Source organism: Dermacentor variabilis, chromosome 2 (assembly GCF_050947875.1).
Source record: "Dermacentor variabilis isolate Ectoservices chromosome 2, ASM5094787v1, whole genome shotgun sequence".
NCBI classification, from domain to species: domain Eukaryota; kingdom Metazoa; phylum Arthropoda; class Arachnida; order Ixodida; family Ixodidae; genus Dermacentor; species Dermacentor variabilis.
Genome location: NC_134569.1, coordinates 132,709,783 through 132,733,191, shown reverse-complemented (window position 1 = coordinate 132,733,191; position 23,409 = coordinate 132,709,783). Strand labels below are relative to the sequence as shown.

General features: G+C 49.0%; 1 protein-coding gene across 2 annotated transcripts; it reads left to right on the top strand.

Moving 5' to 3' along the window:
* Window positions 1–3,478: 3,478 nt before the first annotated feature.
* LOC142572708 (uncharacterized) lies at window positions 3,479–11,083 on the top strand. 2 transcript variants are annotated; one of them, XM_075682009.1, is made up of 2 exons: window positions 3,479–9,362; window positions 10,048–11,083. In XM_075682009.1, the coding sequence occupies exons 1-2, from the start codon at window positions 3,651–3,653 to the stop codon at window positions 10,807–10,809; spliced, it is 6,474 nt and encodes a 2,157-aa protein (XP_075538124.1). In that variant the 5' UTR covers window positions 3,479–3,650; the 3' UTR covers window positions 10,810–11,083. The 2 variants fall into 2 exon arrangements, with proteins under 2 accessions (XP_075538124.1, XP_075538125.1); XM_075682010.1 differs by having other exon boundaries at window positions 3,480–9,191.
* The last annotated feature ends 12,326 nt before the right edge of the window (window positions 11,084–23,409 follow it).

Here is a 23,409-nt window from a genome sequence, read left to right as displayed (position 1 = left end):
CCTTAGTAGACGACTTTGTAGCAGTAACAGCGACAGAGCTTGAAGGCATTATTAATTCTTTGCCGGCGTCAGCACCCTGTCCAGATGAAATTACAACAGGAATGCTAAAAGTTTTATTTGATTATGCGCCTCAGGACCTACTAAACATAATAAATTTCTCTCTCAAGAATTTATGGGTTCCAAGAGAGTGGAGAGTAGCTAAAATTATCCCACTATTAAAGAAAAAATCATCCGGACTTGACTTAGAAAACATAAGACCAATTTCTCTTATCTCAAATGTGGTCAGATTAATAGAAAGGGTTCTTCACGGCCGTAAAACAAATTTTATGCAGGATGATAGCCTTCTCAGTCCTTGTGAGATTGGATTTCGTCCGGGCCACTCCATATGGTGCGCCCATGTAGATTTAGAGAGCCGCATTAAACTTGCTTGCCGCAAACGAGAGTACGCAGCTTTGGTGACGCTAGATTTAGCAAAAGCATACGACTCTTGTTATGACTGGGGGTTCAATCCCATCGCTCGTGATCCGTTGTCAACATTGGAGTCGGGCATGAATTAGAAGGTAGCTGGCCCATGCCGTCGTCCAACTTATCCACGCTGGGGACGTTCATGAAGAGAAGGACTGCTTCTCATCGAGAACGAGGAATATGGGTTTATTTACAGTATTTATATCAGTCTAACATGACTGTTTGAGAAAGTACATCAGTCTAACATGACTGCTTGAGAGAGAGTGTCCCGAGCAGCCGCACAACAGCGGTTTTTAAACACTCGGTCCTCTCCCGCTACAAGGTGATGCGAACGTTCGTTTAGTCATCGCAAACTAGCCGCCTCTCCGCGGCACGGTTTACACACACACACGCACACACGCATACACACACGTGTTTACGGTCCGAAACCGACACAGCATCAATTTCATAGAACTCGGAGCCGTTCCGGGTAGCGCGTTGTCTTGCGTCTCGGTCGGTGGGTGAGAAGGCTTGTCCGTCGGCGTTCGCGCGGCAGCTCCCCCGCCCGTAGGAGATCAGGTCCGCTTTGTCCTGTTGCGCACAAAGCCTGTTTCGTCGAACTCCTTCAGTCACAACGCATCCTAGCTGAACCGACGGAGAGGGGAGGATGCGCGTATTGATATCGACACAAAGTCGACTTCGCCACGCCGTGGCTAGAGGTTGGCGGCGATGCTCCCGAGATGTTGCTTCCACAGTCGCAACTGGTTGGCAAAACTTGCATTGCAGTTGGCCGTTCTTAACACTCTGTAGAGCATTGCATTCTACTCGATAAGCTCAACTCTGCGAATTTCCCAAGATATATAACCGCTTGGATCTGTGAATTTATAAGGGACAGAGAGTTTTATTACTACCAACACGGTATTTCGACGTCTAAACACAAGCAGACAAGAGGTGTACCACAGGGTTCTGTTCTTTCCCTATATTATTTAACATTTTGCTGAGCACCATTCCTTTGTCTCCGGAAGTACATGTTTATGTTTATGCGGACGATATCGCATTTTTTTTTCTCCGCAAGCAATTTACATTCTCTACAACAGTCGTTGCAAAATTACTAAGGAATGCTGGAGACATGGCTAGAGAGATTAAGTATGTCAATAAATATTAGCAAAAGTGCGGTCTTAGTATTCTCATTAACTGCACAAGTGCATATATTTTTGCAATACCGACAGGAAATCATTCCTCAAGTTGACGAAGTCAAGTACCTTGGTGTTATTTACGATGGCAAACTCACCTGATGCAGTCACATTGAACATATTAAAACAAAGGCAGAACGAGCCGTAGCTATGCTTCGCCGGCTCAGCCACCGCCGCTCTGGACGACGCAGGGATACCTTACTGATTATTTATAAAATGCATGTGTGGCCCATATTAGAATTTGGCTGCGTAATATTTTCCGGTGGCCCCGCCTACAAAATTAAACCTCTCATACTTTTAGAAAGAGAAGCTCTACGGTCATGCCTCGGGCTTCCCAGATTTGTTGCCAACGCTGTTTTATACCAGGAAGCCCATATACCCACCCTAGATTGCAGATTCCGCATGCTTACGGTTCAGACATGTTTTAAGAATTTATGAGTTTTCAAAAAGACGTACGCAATATGCTTTTATCACTGAACCATCTGAGTTTTTTCAGGTATCGTGGTCAAGATTCCACACGCCTCAGATATTATTTGTGCAAGCACAGTTACAACAATTGGATGTGTCCATACGCCAAGCTTGTCATTCAAATAATGACTTAACAGACCATAAAATTGATTTCGAGGACATATTTCCGAATCATGCTAAACTATTACCAAGGCGAAATTTAATTAATATCTTACACGACCACCTACACCAACTAACCACTGAAAATGTAATACCCACTGACGCTTCTGTGTGCAATGAGAGGGCGGGAGTACGGATCTTCTCTGAATCTCTACAATGGTCTTACTCCCTTCGCCGTCCCGATTTCACACCTATATTTCAAGCAGAATCATTAGCGATTATATTAGCGTTACGAAAACTTCCCCAAAACGACCCATTAGCTGTTATTGTGACCGACTCGCTATCTGTATGTGCAGCACTAACGGCATCTTTAGATACAAGAATTCAAAGAACATTTCGTTCGATGGTACCTCCGTACTTACGGAAAGTATGTTTGCTTTGGGTACCGGGACATCATGGGTTACACATGAATGAAATGGCCGATTCACTCGCACGAGCATCCCTCAACGGCGCTATCATATCTGTTTTGCCGACAACAGCTTATGTCACCGCGGCTAGGTACAAAAATTTCGCTATATCTCAAAACCCTGCAACATACATACTAACACCGTCTTCGGATTTCCACCATCTTGGCTTCCCATGGAATAATAATTGGTGTCCTTCAAGACAATTAGAAGTTTCTTTTACAAAATTGAGATGCCGTATACCTCCTCTAAATTTTTACTTACACAGGTCTGGTCTCGCTATGTCCCCTCTATGTTCTTTTTGCGGTGCACCTGGAACTATCGAACATTATTTTCTCTCCTGCCGCCGCTTTATAAGACAAAGAAAATTATTAGTACACTCATTCACCAAACTTGGGCTATCGCTAACCTCACCAACCATTCTTTCTTTTGGTGCGACCTCACTGGGATCCAGCCACAGGGATGCTTTTCTTGCAATTTACAATTTTATTAAAGATACAAAATGAGTACCTTGCTGACTTTCTAAAATTATCAATATTTTCTATTATTTCATTTATTTACGTTAACTTATTTTATCATAATTCTTCACAATATTTTCATCACACGTCTAAATTACATTTCTAGTCTCACGCTCCACAATTTAAATCTAGTTTGGCTTTACTTCTAAGCATACGAAAAACCGCCTGCTTCTTGGCCAATCCCCCATAGTGGGTATGCGCCACTGTCTGGGACATAAGACAAGACAAGACAAAATCTCGCTTCCTCATTTTTTGTATAGTGCTGGAAGCAGCTTTCTAGAACAATCTGTGCTTCTGGCCAGCGCGAGCAATCGAGCCAAGTGAAAGACGAAGAAGAAGCTCACGGGCCAAGGCAGCGTTCATAGCCGGCCGGGCCCGTGGGCTCGCCAAAATTCGACCCTTTTATACAATTTACTGAGCGGAGTCCTGGGTAGCGGTGCAACGACCGCGAGCAATCTGCCACCATGAAGTCCCGGTCCCGCACGACTTCGTCGCACTGGTTAGCCGGCGTGAAGAGGCCGACGTCGCCGTCCATCAGGTCCCCCAAGACCCCGTCCAACGTTGTTGTGACCACGCCGCTGGCGCCCGCTCAAGTCGTCATCCAAGGCGGCTGGACGCCGTCCGGCCTTGCTGTCAACGTGGCCAGGCATCACAGCAGGTCCATCGCGTCGTCACATGATTCCGAGGGGAGCATGCTGATGAACGACGCCCGCCTCTGTGCCAGTGGTTCTAGGAGCGTTGAAGCCCGCTTCTCTGGACTTCCGTCGCTGCCGGAGAGCAACAAATCCACGGAATTCAATGGAAGCCTAAGCGCACTGGTGACGAAGAGCACCGAGAAGGCCAGCGCAACGTCAACGGGCAAGTCCACCGGCTCGTTATTATGGTCTAAGTCTCCGTTCATCGAAATCCAGCCCATGGTGCGCAGTTCAAAGAGCGCCACCGTCAAGCGCTCCAGCGTCGCCGCTGCGTCCTCAGCGTCAGCGGCCAAAGCTGCGGTACTTGAAAGACATAGCGAGCTTGCCGCTTTCCCAGCCGACTCCCCGGTAAAGCACCGGGCTGCTTTCCACAGCAGCGACTCTGTGACAAGCTTGGGCAAGCGTTGGAACGTGAAAATGGAGGCAGATACTGCGCGTGGACTCTTGGGTCAGACAGCCCCCGAAATGGCGATTTCAGAGCAATACGAGAAGCTATCCAAAAAGCGCCACGCGTCTTCGGCGACGTCTCGATCGTCAATCTTGAAAACTCCACGGACATCCCAAGCTTCATTTGCATCGCCGCTCAGACAAGACTCGCAAGAATTGGTTTCCCAAGGCAGCCACCTTACTCTTCCACTGACGTCGCCTGGACCGCATATAGCGGAGGTGACGATCGCATCAGTGGAAATAAATCCAATTGTACAGGCTAGAGGAGGCTTCAGACCAAGTTCACCCAAATCTTATCCGAACGCGCACAGCGTCTACCACGAATCTGCGCTGGACAAGTTATTTAACGAGTACCCGATGGACTTTGCTGAAAAACATGCACTTGCGCGAGCTAGGAGAGATGCCTCTAAGAATTCCCTAAGCGTGCTCACTCAGTCTGCACGAGGGCAAATAGCAAAGCTTAAGAAAGCATCGAAAACCGAACTTTCGAAATCCGGAGAAAGCCAACAGCTGACAACCCTTGCATCACAGAAATCGTCGCGGAATGCATTCACAAAGCCCACCTTGTTGCAACCGGTCTCTGATGCTCCGTCTCTTCTGACGGATTATCAAAGATTCAAGGACCTTAAAAGCGAGACCATTACGGCCAGATCATTGTTTGCCACTGGAAAGGAGCCCCAAGGGATAGCCGAGTTTGGAGCGGTCGTAATGGAGAGAGCAGCCACTTCACCCTTGGCAGAGCGGGAAGTTGTAATGAAGAGTGCAATAACTTCGCTCTCTCCGCGGGAAGCAGTGTCTAAGCCTGCGGACACTGTTCTTCGTTTAAAGGCGGACCCCTCCTCACCACGATCAGGCCAAGGTGTGCTAGGTACCGTAAAGACTTCAACTGGCTCTCAGCAGAAACCCACGCAGGTATCCGCAAGTGTAACGAAGAGTCCAACTGGAAGCCGTCCGGGTTCTCCGAAAGGCGCGTTATCTGCGTATCTTGACGCAATTTCGCCGCCCCAGTCACCTGAGCCGTGGTCGCCCAGAGCAACAGCTGGTTTCTTGGACGCTACCAAGAGTCCAAGGCCTGATTATCGCTCACCATCACCGCGATCAGGGCAAGGTTTGCTAGGTTCCTTAAACACTTCAACTGGCGCACAGAAGATATCCACGCAGGCATCCGCAAGTGTCGTAACGAAGACACCGACTGGAAGTCGTCCGGGTTCTCCGAAAGGCGCGTTATCTGAGTATCTTGGGGCAATTTTGCCGCATTATTCTCCTGAGCTGTGGTCACCCCGAGCAACAGTTGGGCTCTTGGACGCTACCAAGAGTCCAAGGCCTGATGCTCGCTCAGCCCCACAGGTTTCGAAAAGTCCCTTCGGCAGCGAAGCGTCCGCTGAAATGGCTATTATCAAGCGAGCATCCCCTGTCACAGATATGAAGCCGAAAGACGGCCTTATACGCCCAGACATCATGCCAGCCTCAACAAGGGATAAATCACCCGCACTAATCGCCGCATCACCTTCGCTTCAAGTAGCAGAAGCCTCATCACTGCGCACACCGCAGTCTTTCTCAGAGGTGGCGAAGACTACTGCGATCGCTCATCCGGAGTCCTCTCAGGTCTCTGGAAGTCAGCCCGGCTCTCCAGTGTGCAAACCATCCTCACTCGTTGTTGCTTCTGCACTTGAACCATGGTCGCCGCGGGTGGCATCTGGCTTTTTAGATCCAACCAAGAGTACCCGTGAGAGCCTTGGAGCATCCCCTTCAGCCACACAAGGTGGCCAATCTTCTGTACCGTTGTCGCCGCGGGCTACATCTGGCGTTTTAGCTCCGACCAAGAGTCCCCTAAGGATGCCTGGAACGTCTCCTCAAGAGTCTCAAGGCGCCCTATCTCCTGAACCATTGTCGCCGCGGGCAACATCTGGCTTTCTAGATCAAACCAAGAGTGCCCGAGAGAGCCTTGGAGCATCCCCTTCAGCCACACAAGGTGGCCAATCTTCTGTACCGTTGTCGCCGCGGGCTACATCTGGCGCTTTAGTTCCGACCAAGAGTCCCCTAAGAATGGCTGGAACATCTCCCCAAGCGTCTCAAGGCGCCCTATCTCCTCAACTGTTGTCGCCGCGAGCAACCTCTGGCTTTTTAGATCAAACCAAGAGTACCCGAGAGAGCCTTAGAGCAACCCCTTCAGCGACGCAAGGTGCCCAATCTTCTGAACTGTTGTCGCCGCGGGCTACATCTGGCGTTTTAGTTCCGACCAAGAGCCCCCTAAGGACGCCTGGAACATCTCCTCAAGCGTCGCAAGGCGCCCTATCTCCTCAAGTGTTGTCGCCGCGGGCAGCATCTGGCTTTTTAGATCAAACCAAGAGTCCCCTAAAAAGGCCCGGAACATCTCCTCAAGTGCCGCAAGACACCCTATCTCCTGAACCATACTGGCGGCGGGCAGAATCAGGCTTTTTAGATTCTACCAAAAGTCCTGGAACATCTCCTCAAGCATCACAAGGCGCCAAATCTCCTGAGCCGTGCTCGCCGCGGGCAGCATCCGGCCTTTTAGATTCTACCAAGAGTCCCCGAAAGAGTCCTGGAACATCCCCTCAGGCGTCACAAGGCGCCTTATCTCCTCAACCGTTGTCGCCGCGGGCAACATCTGGCGTTTTAGATCCAACCAAGAGCCCCCTAAGGACGCCTGGAACATCTCCTCAAGCGTCGCAAGGCGCCCTATCTCCTGAACCGTTGTCGCCGCGGGCAGCATCTGGCTTTTTAGATCAAACCAAGAGTCCCCTAAAAAGGCCCGGAACATCTCCTCAAGTGCCGCAAGACACCCTATCTCCTGAACCATACTGGCGGCGGGCAGAATCAGGCTTTTTAGATTCTACCAAAAGTCCTGGAACATCTCCTCAAGCATCACAAGGCGCCAAATCTCCTGAGCCGTGCTCGCCGCGGGCAGCATCCGGCCTTTTAGATTCTACCAAGAGTCCCCGAAAGAGTCCTGGAACATCCCCTCAGGCGTCACAAGGCGCCTTATCTCCTCAACCGTTGTCGCCGCGGGCAACATCTGGCGTTTTAGATCCAACCAAGAGCCCCCTAAGGACGCCTGGAACATCTCCTCAAGCGTCGCAAGGCGCCCTATCTCCTGAACCGTTGTCGCCGCGGGCAGCATCTGGCTTTTTAGATCAAACCAAGAGTCCCCTAAAAAGGCCCGGAACATCTCCTCAAGTGCCGCAAGACACCCTATCTCCTGAACCATACTGGCGGCGGGCAGAATCAGGCTTTTTAGATTCTACCAAAAGTCCTGGAACATCTCCTCAAGCATCACAAGGCGCCAAATCTCCTGAGCCGTGCTCGCCGCGGGCAGCATCCGGCCTTTTAGATTCTACCAAGAGTCCCCGAAAGAGTCCTGGAACATCCCCTCAGGCGTCACAAGGCGCCTTATCTCCTCAACCGTTGTCGCCGCGGGCAACATCTGGCGTTTTAGATCCAACCAAGAGCCCCCTAAGGACGCCTGGAACATCTCCTCAAGCGTCGCAAGGCGCCCTATCTCCTGAACCGTTGTCGCCGCGGGCAGCATCTGGCTTTTTAGATCAAACCAAGAGTACCCGAGAGAGCCTTGGAGCAACGCCTTCAGCGACGCAAGGTGCCCAGTCTTCTGTACCGTTGTCGCCGCGGGGAATATCTTGCTCTTTAGATCAAACCAAGAGTCCCCTAAAAAGGCCCGGAACATCTCCTCAAGTGCCGCAAGACGCCCTATCTCCTGAACCATACTGGCGGCGGGCAGAATCAGGCTTTTTAGATTCTACCAAAAGTCCCGGAACATCTCCTCAAGCATCACAAGGCGCCAAATCTCCTGAACCGTGCTCGCCGCGGGCAGCATCCGGCCTTTTAGATTCTACCAAGAGTCCCCGAAAGAGTCCTGGAACATCCCCTCAGGCGTCACAAGACTCTATATATCCGGTTGCGGATAGTTATTCGCAAGTTAAACAGCTTGAACCTTGGTCCCCTAAAGCGACAGCTGGCACTCTGGACTCTACGAAGAGCCCTCGTTTAGCAGTACAACCATCACCTCCGGCTTCAAAAGGCAGTCTTCAGCAGACGTCATTACAGCAAATCCAGTCGCCGCAACCTCCGGTCAGCCCGTTATCGGCCATAAAGAGTCCACTCACACCATCTTCGCAAGTTTCAGCAAGCATCTCCAAGCTAGAATCTGCGCAACAGCTCGTCAATCCTTCATCGACCATCATGGAGATTATCACAACAGAAAAAACCGCTGCTGCGCCGGCCGAATCTAGAGTCGCCACAGAGCGTGCGAGTACTGAAATGAGTGCAATTCCTACTCGCGGCTCCGTGAGCACCTTCGGGCTGGCTGGGCACCCAGTCACTGTATTTGCTCCGTCGCCATCCGATACGCACGTGCCACTGGACACAGTAAAGAGCCCTAGCCAGAGTTCTATCGGGTCCCCTAGACGTGCTCTTAACGCTCTGGGACCGGCTTCTCCTACGCCGACGAGTGGCTTGGCATCCCCAAGTGAGATAAAGAGGCTTCTGGAAGCCAAGGGCAGCCCCACGAGCTTTTCTCCACTGCGCGGTAGCAGCACAGTCGACATACCGTCACTGGCACAGTTTCCTACCGAGCCAGAACGCCACGACCTAGCGAAAACCGAAACGACAACCGTCCGTAGCCCTGGAGAGCGCGCTGGAGCAGAGACGTCCTTGACACAGAAAGGTTCGGAGCTGAAGGTTCCTTCCGGTCCCCTTGTGACCGCGCATTGCACTGACTCGGAGCAGAAGGCGAGCGCCGGTGGATCTTCACAGCTCACCATCCTGTCAGCAGTGGAAAAGTCCCTTCGCAAGGAATCTCCATCCGGAAGAGGACTCGCAGAACTGGTGAGAGAAAATCACCCTCCATTGAAACCTGCGCTACGATCCTCGGCAAGAGTGATACGTTCTCCAAAAACTGGATCTGATGAGGCCACGAAGGCGGCTTCACCCAACAAGTTGCAAGAAGGCACTGTAGCACTGGCTAATGAACTCGCACCACCTGCCGAACGCAACTTAGTGAGTGGAGCTACTACTGGTATCGTTTCAGGCGAGCAGCGCATCATAGTGAAAACATTCAAACGAAGTACAAGCCAAAGTTCAAAAATAGCCTCGCCTTGTAAACGTGAGCTCGCCCTGACAAAAAAGAATTCCGATGGGGAGACGATAAAGCTTACGTCACGAGACGTTCACTCAGCGCAATCTGAGAATAGAGTAGTTGATAAATCAGGCGCTCTGGTAACGAAAACAACACTCGAAAGATCTGAGTTAGAATCGGGAGCCGGCTCGAAAGAATGGCAGACCAGAGACGCTCTGTCGGGAGTGTCTTCACACGTGTCCTCCGAGAGCACGGCAAAGGCTACGCTTGTAATGTCCTCTAAAACGAGCAGTACAACCACCAGCACAAAGCCGACTCAATGACAGAAACATCGGACAAAATCAAGAGTGTCGCTCAAAATTTCGGTGGAACACACGAGATTGTGTCTCAGCTCTTACCGGAATATTGTTTTTGATTATTTACCTGCTCTGTTCCCTCTGCGAAATTCGCAACTGCTAGTATTGCGTCTCATTGCTAATCAAGATTCGCAAATACCGTATACGTACAAAAGAAATTACGACGTGTTGTGTTTGTGCACAACAGATTGTGTATTTTGCTTATTTATGTGAAGAAATTAAAGATAAAGTCTTAATCTTTTTGTCTCAGGACAAGGAGAAATCTTCCGTGACGGCCCTTACTCAAGCGGCCGGAACGGGCACCGGCTTTGAGGGGTACCAGCTGAGCATAAGGGCAAGTGCGGAACTTTTGGCACCGTCCTCGAAGTCTTCTGACGAGCGAATCAGCGCTGATCAGATCGACGCCCGACAGCTCGAAGCCGACACGTCAGCTCAAATCATCGAGTCAACAAAATTGGGCGACAAGCGAGCCAGCGCCGACATTGTTGCCTCCGCGCAAAAGAAGCCGACTGATAGCGGAGTGGCAAGTGCCGAGAAATCAGCCATCACTTCCCCAGAAAGCGACGCCAAAGGTTCACCTCAGAAAAAGAAAGGCAAGAAGGGTCAAAAGGGGCGCAAGGTACCCACGGCTTCCACGGCGTCCACCGACGACGACAGCTTATCCATCTCGGAACATATCGCACAGGCCATCACAGAATCTTCGGCCCAGTTCGCCGACATACCGCTGCAGGTGAACATGACGATCGACTTGGTGCCCCCCAAAAGTGCCAGTCCGATGTCTCCAGCCCGGACAATCATGTCACCGGTGCACATCGAGAAGAAGATGATCGTGGAGAGCTGCAAGGACGGCCACGTGGAGGTCAAAGTTCCTCCCGTGTTCATCGACTCACCGGAGGGAAAGCAAACCTCCGACGAAGCCCTGAACGTTTCTGTGTCCGTAGACGTTGGCAAGCAAGCCACGCAGGGTCACAGGATTCCTGAAAAAGAATGCCGCCCTGCCGAGAAACCGTGATGCTGAGCCTCGACACGTGTCACTTCTCCGTACACGAGCGGCGGAAGAGTAGTGGCCAATGCACGACGTGAGGTGCTGCCAGGAAAAGAAAGTGCAAATGAAAGTGTCAACAGCTCGGTTTTCGGAACTGCGTGGCTGCTGCTCGCGTTTGCCGCTCGGTTTTTCGATAAGAACTAGACTGTGCCAATCGACAACCAGCACTGCCCTTGGCGTCTCGAATAAGCGGCCTTTATGGCACTCTCTTTAGGGTCAATAAATTTCCGGGCGAAAGCGAGCCACGTCTTGCGCATGTGTTCGCCGCTGCTTTGCATGTGCTGTTCGTGATCATTCAACATTTTACAATGGCCCGCGGTACTAAATAAGGTAGCGCTAATTATGATATACCACAATAAAATAAATTCAAATAGCGCACCGTAGTAGTTACAGGCTAGCGGTATAAGTAAGATCGTCATCTTGCAATATCTATAAATGTCCGAATTTCAAAAAGAATTATTGAGCAAGTCGTATTGTGCCCACTGCTACGCTAAAGGCCCTTCACATACGTGGAAGAGCTTTGACAGGGGCGGCGCCAGGATTTTTCTTTTGGAAGGCAGAGCCTGACCCTCCAATTTCGTTGGCGTTGCAGGTCACCGGGCATTCGAGTAAGTTCCAAATCGTGCAGGCGCGTCTTGCACTGAGCAATAACATTGTCAGCGAGCGAAATGCAGTCTCAGTAAAAAGTATAAATAAGTACGCGGGTCACTGTATCTGTACGTGTATGTGAAGCATGTCTTTCCTTTATTTGTTTCATTACTATCGTTATGACAACGCACCGGATAAGTGAAAGCAGCCATTTATAACTTACAAGCTGCTCAGTTGAGTGGACGTGTAGTTGAGAACGGCATTACAGGCAGATATGAAATATAAGATAACCTAACCATAATACAAGTTTCTAACCATAGAAACGTATAGCCATAACCATAAGTTTCTTTTTTTGCAGTTGTTTTTAGGTGGCGAGGGGTATCAAGCTCAAGAATCATTTAATTTGTTTATACCCATAAAAAAACACGAAAGTCACAGCTACCTCCCTTATTTAAAACAAACAAATTGTGTGCTTTACGTATCATAACCACTATGTGATTATGATGCACCCGGTTTAGTTTTCATCACCTGGGGCTCTTAAACGCGCACTCAAATATAAGTACATGAGGGTTTTGCCATTTCGCCCCCATCGCATTCATTTAGCAGTGCAACGCCATAGTCATTATAGCCACTAATTAGGCTACCGCGCCGGCTTCTTTCTTTCTTTCTTTTTTTTTTTGTAAGAATAGACTGGGAAAACAATTGAACGCGGCTTACGGGCCAAACATTAGTATACACAACAGGTAAGGAAAACCGTTTTCGGCGCCTGTGGTCCGACCGTAATACATGTAAACCTGAACAGGGCGCCGGACGGGGCAGATATGTTTTATTTGTTTAAATCGGCAAGCGGGAATGTTACATATGTTTTATTGCGATAGTAACAATATAGTGCTGATAAGTGGCCACGTCCTCTGCTATAGAGGACTACCAGATAAGAAGCAGTTCGGAGTGGGATTTCTAATCCCACTCCGAACATACCGGCCAACATTGACGAATTCTACAGCATTAATGATATGGTAACAGTAGTCGTAATAAAGCTGAATATGAACATAGAATAAAGGTAGTACAAACCTACGCTTCAACGTCCAGTCATGGTGATGCAGAAATAGAACAGTTTTATGAAGGGGTTGAATTAGCGAAGCGAAAAGTGCAAACTCAGTATACTGTAGTCATGGGCGACTTCAATGCCAAAGTGGGGGAAAAGGAGGCTGGTGAACAAGCATTTGGCAACTACGACGTGGATTCTAGGAACCCTCGAGGAGAGATGCTGCTAGAATTGGCAGAAAAGAATAAGCTGAGAATAATGGACACCTTTTTCCGGAAACGTAGCAACAGAAAGTGGACCTGGAAAATCCCTAATGGTGAAACAAGAAATGAAATTGATTTCATACTTTCTCCTGATCCCAGCATAGTGCAAGATGTAGAAGTGATAGGTAGGGTAAAGTGCAGTAATCATAGGTTAGTGAGGGCTAGGATTCACCTCAATTTGAACAGAGAAAGAGTAAAATTGGCCAAGAAAAAAAACAGGTCAACTTAGAGGCAGTAAGGATAAATGCAGACAAATCTAGGCTGGTACTTGCAAACAAATATGCAGCCTTAGAACAGAGAGATGAAGATGACATAGAGGCAATGAATGAAACCATAAATAGGCTGGCTTCAGAAGCAATAATTGAAGTGGGAGGCAAGGCACCAAGGCAACCAGTAGGTAAGCTCTCCCAAGTAACGAAGAACCTAATAAAGAAAAGACAAATAATGAAAGTGTCCAACTTAAGAGATCACATAGAATTCGCGGAACTGTCAAAACTAAGCAACAAGGAGAAAATAAGGGAGATTCGAAATTATAAAGTGAGAAAGACTGACGAAGCAGTAAAAAATGGACGCAGCCGGAAAACAGTGAGAAGGAAACTAAGCATCGGACAAACCAAGATGTATGCACTGAAAGATAGGCAGGGTAATATCAGCAGTCTCGAAGATATAGTAAAAGCAGCTGAAGAATTCTATACTGACCTATACAGTACCCAAAGCAGCCACGATACCTCCATTCGAAGTAGTAAGGAACAGGTTACAGAGGCTCCTTCTATAACTAGCGATGAAGTTTGAAGGGCCTTGTAAGTCAGGAAACGGGGAAAAGCGGCAGGAAAAGATGGACTACAAGTGGATTTATTCAAGCATGGTGAAGACATAATGCTTGAAAAACTAGCGGCCCTTTATACGAAGTCTATCGACTTCCAAGGGTCCCAGATAACTGGAAGAATGCCAACATTATAATAATCCACAAAAAGGGAGACGTTAAAGAATTGAAAAATTATAAAGTCATTAGCTTACTTCCAATATTATATAAAATGTTCACCAAGATAACCTCCAATAGAATAAAGGCAACACTGGACTTTAGTCAACCAAAGGAACAGGCAGCTTTCAGGAAGGGGTACGCTACAATGGATCACATCCATGTCATTAATCAGGTAATCGAGAAATCCGTAAATTACAATCAGCCCCTATATATGGCTTTCATAGATTACGAAAAAGAATTTGATTCAGTGGAGATACCAGCAGTCATAGAGGCATTACGTAATCAAGGAGTAAAGAACGCTTACGTAAATATCCCGAAAACTATCTACAGAGTTTCCACAGCTACCTTAATTCTCCACAAGTAGGAAGGTACCTATGAAGAAAGGGGCCAGACAAGGAGACACAATCCCTCCAATGCTATTCACTGCGTGCTTGGAAGAACTATTCGAGCTAATAAACTGGGAAGGCTTAGGAATAAGCTAGGATCAACGGCAAATCGCTCAGCAACCTTCAATTTGCAGATGACTTTGTCCTGTTCAGCAACATTCCATGGGTCATGGAATGTTGCTGAACGAGTACGAGAACGGGTACGAGTTACAACAAATGATTGAGGACCTTAACAAAGAAATTATGAGTGTGGGGTCGAAGATTAATATGCAAAAGACAAAGATTATGATCAATAGCCGGGCAAGAGAACAAGAGTTCAGGATCGCCAGTCAGTTTCTAGAATCTGTGAAGGAGTATGTTTACTTAAGTCTACTAAGTTTACTCACAGGGGACCCTGATCATGAGAAAGAAATTAACAAAATAATAAAAATGGGGTAGAGCGCATTCGGCAGACATCAGATGCTGATTGGAAGCTTACCATTTTCATTAAAAAGAAAAGTGTACAATCAATGCATTCTACCGGTGTTGACATACGGGCAGAAACTTGAGACTGACAAAGAAGCTCGAAAACAAGTTAAGGACCACACCAAGAGCGATGCAACGAAGAATGATAGGCATAACGTTAAGAGACAGGAAGAGAGCGGTGTGAATCAAGGAGCAAACGGGCATAGCCGATATTATAATCAACATTAAGAGAAAGAAATGGAGCTGGGCAGGTCATGTAATGCGTAGGATAGATAACCGATGGACCATTAGGGTAACATCATGAGTGCCAAGAGAAGGGAAGCGCAGCCGACGACGGCAGAAGACTAGGTGGGGTGATGAAATTAAGAAATTCGCAAGCGCAAGTTGGAATCGGTTGGCGCATGACAGGGGCAATTGAAAATCGCAGGGAGAGGCATTCGTACTGTAGTGGACATAAAATAGGCTGATGATGATGATGAACCTAGAAATTTAGTAAGACCACCTCGCATAGGTGAACATTTAGTGGGTCCAATAGTTTTCGTATGAAAACAACTTGAAGGCAATGGGAGCGATACCGTCGATAGTTGAATAGTGAGGTCGACTCATTAATGAAAACATGTTGCGATCTCCTCTCTGGTGATGCATGTATCTTTAGAAAGGTTTGCACTTGCTCTTCGGTGCCATTTTTTTTTTATTGCGTTTGAGCTCGCGTATGCGCTTACATCACCCGCCACCTCAGGCGGTCACGGATCTCATCATTACTGGAATCGTGGCCGTCGCTCAGCACAAGAGCCAGTAGATGTCACCCGCAGAAGGGGAGGACAGGCAAAGGAAGCTTCTGGTTAAAAGTGGCGAGAAATTGCCACCGTGTAGAATAACTTGAACGCGGTCTATTTGCGTTTGCTGCGTGACATGTTTACGGCTAAAGAAAGACAATGGGTACAGCGAAAGAAACACGAACGACGACACGGGCTGTGTATAAACGTCACCGTGAGTGGTGACAATAAGACGGCGGTGGCACGACGACGAAGGGTAGATGCCGCAGGAATGACGACGACGGAATGATGACGACCGCATGACGGCGACAGCATGACGGCGATGGAATGACGCAGACTGCTTAATAAGGACGGCTTGACGACGACGAAATAACAACCACCACGGGAAAACGTCCATGGATTGACCACGACTGCACGACGACGACACAATGAAGACAGAGCGGCGACGATGGAATGAAGGTAATGAAACGACAACGACGGCGGACGACGATGGCGTCTTCGTGTTATAATTCACGTCTACGCTTACGAAGTACAGCATCCACCGCCCCAGTCCGCCTCGGTTTGCACTATATCCGGGACCGCGGTTAGTGTTTCGCTACTTTGTTTTAGGCTTTTGACACTGTATTGTACTTTAATTACCTATTTTATCTTTCTTGTTTTTCCCAGCTATGATTTTCGTATAGCCGGGCTCCTTTCTGTGCCCAAACTTCCCGTGATTCACATCTAATAAATAAGAAGATATCGGCACATCGTTAAACATATTACACAGGTCTGGTTGGTTATACTGCTCCTATGCCAGTTCTGTCAGGAAATAAAATTAATTGACAATCATCTTTTAATATCTTGCCCGTTTACAGTACAAAGAAAAACACTTCTTGAAGCGCTGTTTAATAAACTGAGTTCGAATTAAGTCGTTCGAATATTTATCTCTTTCGGGGCCTCTGTAAGCTGGGCTTTAGCCACAGACTTGTTTGACGCTGTGTGTGTGATTTCATTCAAGTAACGAAACGCATAGCATGGTAATTCCGACTTTCCTTACTATTCCTGTCGTAGTCTTTCTAAATGTATTCAATTCTGAATTTTGCAAGAAATCTTCTTTCTATTTTTTTTTTACATATTGTCACGTGCTAAAGCAGGAGTAAGTGACAGTACGAGTAGCCAGAGACGAAAAAAATGCCAAGCACTAAGCGACGGTTCTCCAGCTGGCGCGGGATCCTTGACCTCGTCGTCTTCTTCGCCGTTTTGCTGGGCACGCAATGCTGAATGGTCGCTGGCTCATAACACCAGGTGGCATTATTCCCCCTCCCTATGAAGCATCGACTCGATGCTCAAACACAAGACGTACACGGGAAGTACGCACATTAGGTAAGACATTAAAAAAAAGGGAAAAAGCGCTAGCACACATACGGGCATGCACACGAGGCAAAAAAAATTGGGTTCTGTCGTCGGGAACAAAAAAATAGAAAAAAAACACTTCGCAGTTCTTTGGAGGACGACGCGACGACAGCAAAAACAAAAGTTTGTTTCACCGGTAGACTTAACATCACCGTGCAAAATACGGCTTGAGGCGGACGACATGTACAGTCTCTGCGCGTGGTAAACGGCGCTTGGGCGATGGTAGGTCTCCGTCCGGAACCACTTCATAATTCACGTCGCTTACACGCCTTAGTACCGTGTATGGTCCGAAGTACTTGCTCAGGAGTTTCTCGCTGAGGCCTCGCCGTCTAATGGGGGTCCAAACCCAAACTTGGTCACCAGGCTCATAGGTAACTTGTCGATGGTGAAGATTGTACCTTATGGCATCGGTACACTGCTGCTGTCGTATGTGGACACGGGCCAGTTGACGGGCTTCCTCGGCACGCTGAATGTACTCCTCGACGTCAGGAGCTAACTGGTCGAGCTGATCGATGTCTTCATATGGAATCATGGCGTCGAGCATAGTTTGAACATCTCGACCATAAACGAGGCGAAACGGCGTAAATCGTGTAGTTTCTTGTGTGGCAGTGTTGTACGCAAACGTTACGTACGGCAGGATTTCGTCCCACGTTTTGTGCTGCACATCGACGTACATAGAGAGCATGTCTGCCAGTGTTTTGTTTAGTCTTTCTGTCAAACCATTAGTCTGAGGGTGGTATGCAGTGGTCTTTCGATGACTCGTGTAACTCAACTTGAAGATGTCGTCCAGAAGCTTCGCCGTAAATGCCGTCCCTCGGTCAGTGATGATGAATGATGGTGCGCCATGCCGAAGCACAATGTGATGCATAAAAAACTGGGCAACTTCAGATGCTGTCCCGCGTGGTAGTGCCTTCGTCTCAGCGTAACGCGTCAAGTAGTCCGTTGCGACAATGATCCACTTATTGCCGGAGGAAGACAAGGGAAATGGTCCAAGAAGGTCCATTCCAACTTGATCAAACGGCGTACGCGGAGGGTCGATGGGTCGTAGAAGGCCTGCAGGCTTGAAGGGTGGTGACTTTCGGCGCTGGCATTCACGGCATCCTTTCACGTAGCGTTTGACGCAAGCGGTCAGTCTAGGCCAGTAGTACAGTTGCCGTACCCTGTCCAGAGTCCTTGAGGAACCCAAGTGACCAGATGTCGGCTCGTCGTGGCAGGCTAATAGAATGTCGTCGCGAAGGGCTTGAGGCACTACTAGAAGATGTGGTTTGTCGCCGGCACCTGTGTTTCTTTTGTATAAGATGCCCTCTCGAAGGCAAAATGATGACAACCGTCGCGAAAGTGGGCGAGGAATGGACGCGATGCTGCCTTCTAAGTGATCAATTATGGGCCTTAACTCAGCGTCCGATCGTTGTGTAGCGAGCAGGTCCGGTCGGCTGAGGGCTCCCAGGAAGGCGCTGTCGTCTTCCTCGTCAGGATTCGGAGATTCAACAGGTGCTCTTGATAGCGTGTCAGCATCTTCATGTTTCCTACCTGACTTGTATACGATGGTGATGTTAAATTCCTGGAGTCGCAGACTCCAACGTGCCAATCGTCCAGAAGGGTCTCGGAGGTTGGTCAACCAGCACAAAGCGTGATGATCGGTCACAACTTTAAATGGCCGCCCGTAGAGATACGGCCTAAACTTTGTAGTAGCCCAAATAACCGCGAGGCACTCCTTCTCTGTGGTGGAATAATTGGACTCTGCCCGTGACAGAGTGCGGCTCGCGTAGGCGATCACTCGTTCAGTTCCGTCTTGCCGTTGCACCAGGATAGCTCCAAGACCGATATTGCTGGCGTCAGTGCGTACTTCTGTGTCAGCATCCTCATCAAAATGACCGAGCACAGGAGGAGAAGACAATCGATGTTGTAGCTCCGCAAAGGCAGTCTGTTCTTCATCAGTCCAGAGGAATGGCACGCCGTCACGTGTAAGGCGAAATAGCGGCTCTGCAATCTTCGAAAAATTTTCAATGAAACGTCGATAATAGGCACACAACCCCAAAAACCGTCGGACACTTTTCTTGTCGGTGGGAGTGGGAAAAGCAGCTACGGCATCAGTCTTCTCGGGATCGGGCCGAACACCTGCCGCGCTCACGACGTGACCAAGGAACTTCAGTTCCTCGTAACCGAAATGGCATTTCTCTGGCTTGAGTGTAAGGTCAGCCAATCGAATGGCTTCGAGTACATTCCGAAGGCGTCGAAGGTGCTCGTCAAAAGTCTCCGAAAAGATAACGACATCATCGAGATAGACGAGGCAGCTTTTCCATTTGAGGTCAGCGAGAACGGTATCCATCATTCGCTGGAATGTGGCTGGCGCGGAACAGAGGCCGAAAGGGAGTACTCTAAATTCGTAAAGGCCGTCCGGAGTCACAAACGCAGTTTTCTCGCGGTCCCGCTCATCTACTTCAATTTGCCAGTAGCCACTTTTCAGATCGATAGAGGAGAAATACTTCGCGCGCCTCAATCTATCCAGAGAATCGTCGACACGAGGCAACGGGTACACGTCTTTCTTTGTGACGTTGTTTAGCTTCCGGTAGTCCACACAAAACCGAAGCGTGCCATCTTTCTTTTTAACGAGAACAACTGGCGATGACCAGGGACTGCATGAAGGCTGTATTACGCCGTCTTGAAGCATTTGCTTCACCTGCGTTTGAATCGCATGTCGTTCTGTCGGGGAAACACGATAAGGCTGTTGCCGTATGGGGGGCACGTCGTCATAGGTGATGATACGGTGTTTCGTAATCGACGTTTGACGTATCTTCGACGACCGTGCAAAGCAAGAGCGGAACTCGAGCAACAGCTCGCGTAGGGGTTGTTTGTTCTCTTCAGGAAGCGTTGGACTAATGTCGACGTTGCGTATAGGTGGTTCAGCATTGTCGATTGCCTCGGAAACAAAACACTCAGTGACATCGGCGATCGGGTCGGCGTAGGCGATGACAGTACCGGAAAAAAGGTGCCGGTGTTCGTAGCTGAAGTTCGTGACAAGAACCTCACAGTGGCCATCACGGAGATCAATAAGGCTTCTTGCTACGCAAACACCTTGAGAAAGCAGGAGAGAGCGATTGCTTTCTGCGACCGCTTCACCGTATAAGAGTCTGTCACATGCCACCTGAACCACGACACTTGCACGTGGTGGTAACGTGACAGCGTCGTCGATGACACGAAGAGGTGCTCGAGGGTGGATGGTGTTGGTCGTCGCTGCGGCGCTCTTTGTCGAGAAAGTGACGAGGCGTTCTCGAATGTCGATGATAGCTCCGTGCTCCCTGAGAAAGTCCATACCGATGATTAGGTCTCGAGAACACTGAGGGAGAATGCTTAAGCTGGCAACAAACGTGGAGCCACGAATCTGTATTCTTGCCGTGCACATGCCGAGTGGGGTGATGATGTGCCCGCCAGCTGTACGAACTGGCGTTTGATTCCAAGGCGTCGTCACTTTCTTCAGAAGGGTGGCCAGTCTTTCGCTGATTATAGAATAATCCGCACCAGTGTCCACTAAAGCAGTCAATTCACGACCGTCGAGCAGTACAGGAATGTCCAAGGAAATTCTTTTTCTGTAATCAGCGGGTACTGTCGTCGTCGGTGTATCGTCGGTCCGTGTACGCGTCAGTAGGGGTCCTTGAGTACGTCCAGACTGAGCGGCCTCGCCCCCGAAGGCCGCTGTGGTTAGTTTTCCCGGCGCGGGCTGGGCGACCGACCCCGCACCACGCTCGAATACGTACGGCGAGTCGGAGAAAACCGCCGCGGCGAAGGGGAGCGTGACTGGTGTCGAGTTGATGGGGATCCGCACTGCTGGGCAACGTATTGTTCAATTTCCGGAGGACGCTGGCCGAACCTAGGTCGCGGCGAGTTTGCTGAAAATCCGCGTAGTCCGAGCTCTCGATAGGAGCACTGTCGGTAGACGTGCCCAGCTTCGCCACAGTGAAAGCAAAGGGGACGGCGATCAGGTGCCCGCCACACGTCTGATTTCCTTGGGGCCTGTCGGTGGTCCTGGTAATACGAGGCCGCTTGGACGGGCTGTAGCATGGCCGGGCACGCGGTGCGAAGCGGGGAGGGAGGTGGGGCAGGTTGCCTCAAAGCTTGCGCATACGACATACGGGAGCTGTCAGTTCTTAGCGGTCGAGCTTCTGTGTTGAAGGGTGGTTCTCTTAGCGCTTGCTGGACTTCGTCACGGAGAACGCTGGACAAGGAGTTGAGCGTCGGCTGTGAGGGTACCGACAGCTTCTGGAGTTCTTCGCGGATTACGGAGCGAATGAGCTCTCGAAAGAAATCGACGTGGCCCCCGAGAGCTCCGAAGAAGTCCGTAGGTGAGGCAGCGTTCACTTGGCGTTCGTATGATGGTGCCCGCTGCCGAAGCGTCTGCTCCATGGTGACGGCCTCGGAAAGAAATTCTGACACAGTCTTGGGAGGACTGCGCACGAGACCGCCGAACAGCTGCTCTTTCACTCCGCGCATCAGGTACCGCACCTTCTTTTCTTCCGACATGATGGGGTCGGCTCGTCGAAAGAGACGCGTCATGTCCTCGACATACATTGCGACACCTTCGTTCGGCATTTGTATACGGGACTGGAGATCACGCTCAGCTCGCTCCCGGCGATCAGGGCTCGCATACGTCTCAAGAATCCGGCGCTTGAATTCTGCCCATGAATTTAGGGCATCTGCGCGGTTCTCGTACCAAACACGTGCACCATCGTTCAGGCTGAAATATACGTTTTTCAGTTTCTCTGCGTCATCCCACTTGTTGAACGCGGCAACACGTTCATAGTGGACCAGCCAGTCTTCAACATCCTCATGTATGGCGCCGTGGAAGGGATTTGGCGTTCGCGGATTCAGTAGCGTACACTGAATCGGCGTTGGGCCTTCCATACCTGTTGGCGTGGTCGGAGCTGCCATTTTCTCTGCGAGGAGTCCAAACTCAGGGGCTTGTCCACGGATCCTTCTGCTGGCGCGGTGTATAGGCGTAACCACCGGTACGGGGCTGGAGCTCCTGCTGCTCGGAGGGGTGTTGTGCATAGATTAGATTACCCAGCACCTCCACCAGTTTGTCACGTGCTAAAGCAGGAGTAAGTGACAGTACGAGTAGCCAGAGACGAAAAAAATGCCAAGCACTAAGCGACGGTTCTCCAGCTGGCGCGGGATCCTTGACCTCGTCGTCTTCTTCGCCGTTTTGCTGGGCACGCAATGCTGAATGGTCGCTGGCTCATAACACCAGGTGGCAATATAATGGTCCATTCATATGGTCCGACTTCTCACTTACACAATGCTCTTTCATTCGCAGTTCTACCTCTTCAAGTTCATTTGCTTGCAGTTATTCATGATGAGTATAACCACCTGACTGCGTCCTCGCCGGACCTGTAATAAAGTTTATTCACTCACTCACTCATAACCACCTGATTCTTGGCCCGTGCCCGAGTGTAGATATGTGCCCAATTTCAAAGGCACATCATCATCATCATCATAATCATTATAGAACAAGACAGCAATGACTAAATTCTTTTTTTATTGAAGTGAAATGTTAGGAGAAGTTGGCGCCTCGTTGTCACTTGGCAAACGAAACAAATTTGCATAAAAAGGAAGAATAGCGACACAAAATATAACACTCAGTAGAACACTGGATGAATAAAAAATATACAGTCCAACAGTACATGAGTCGCAAAGTTCTGTGCATTAGTTCAGTACACGTGCGCATATATAAAGTAAGATATTTTGAACAGCCAAAACACATAACACATGTAATACAATGCAAGTACAGAACAGAATTATACATATTTCGTAAGTGTTGCGATCTCCACATAAATCAATTATGAACCACGAACAACATTTATGTTACTCATTTAGCGCATTTGGATAATCTGAAACTTAATATTTTCCCAACATGTTGGTGTCCTCTAAAAACTTTTTAAGAGCAAGAAGTGCTTTTGACTAAATTCTTCCTACTCAATAGTAGTTACTCGCCAAGTTCCATTTCCTTTGTTTACGCTATCCTCAATTAGTGATCAATTTCTTATGCATTTTATAGTAGTCTACTATTATATTATTCTAGACTGCCCGAGTCTCGCTATCCCCCCCCCCCCCCCCCCGCAAATACATGGGTTAGGTGGATGCCGCTTTAGCGGCCGCAGATCAATAAATAATGACACTTTCATTTTTTTTAAGTGGGACATGCTCATTGGTTGTAAAATATCCATTTCGAGATTATACAGGAGTTTATTTTCATGACTGGGCGGAACGTACGTAGAGCGGACCGAGGTGACAGGTACTGTAAAGATTGCCTGCCGGCGTGGACCGTTCGGACATCCGGCGGCATCACATGAACTTGGCATGCTCTGCCACTTGCAGCTGGCGCGGGTTTCGCGAGCCAACAAACCCAGCGCATGGCTACAGGATCACGAAACTACTGAAACGCGAAAGCACGGGCTGCGCAGAGCCGAGCGACAACAAAACTTTTCGACCACCCACGTCCATGAGAGGAGTAACGTCAATGAGTTCTTTTTTCTAAGTATCTAATAGAATGGTAGAAGTACTATTTTCTGTCGCCGTACAATGCAATGCAATTATCTTTTTTTTTATTACGAGTGGTTGAGTACTAGTGACATAATTATTATGAGGAGTTTCTACGTTATCGAGCTAGTAT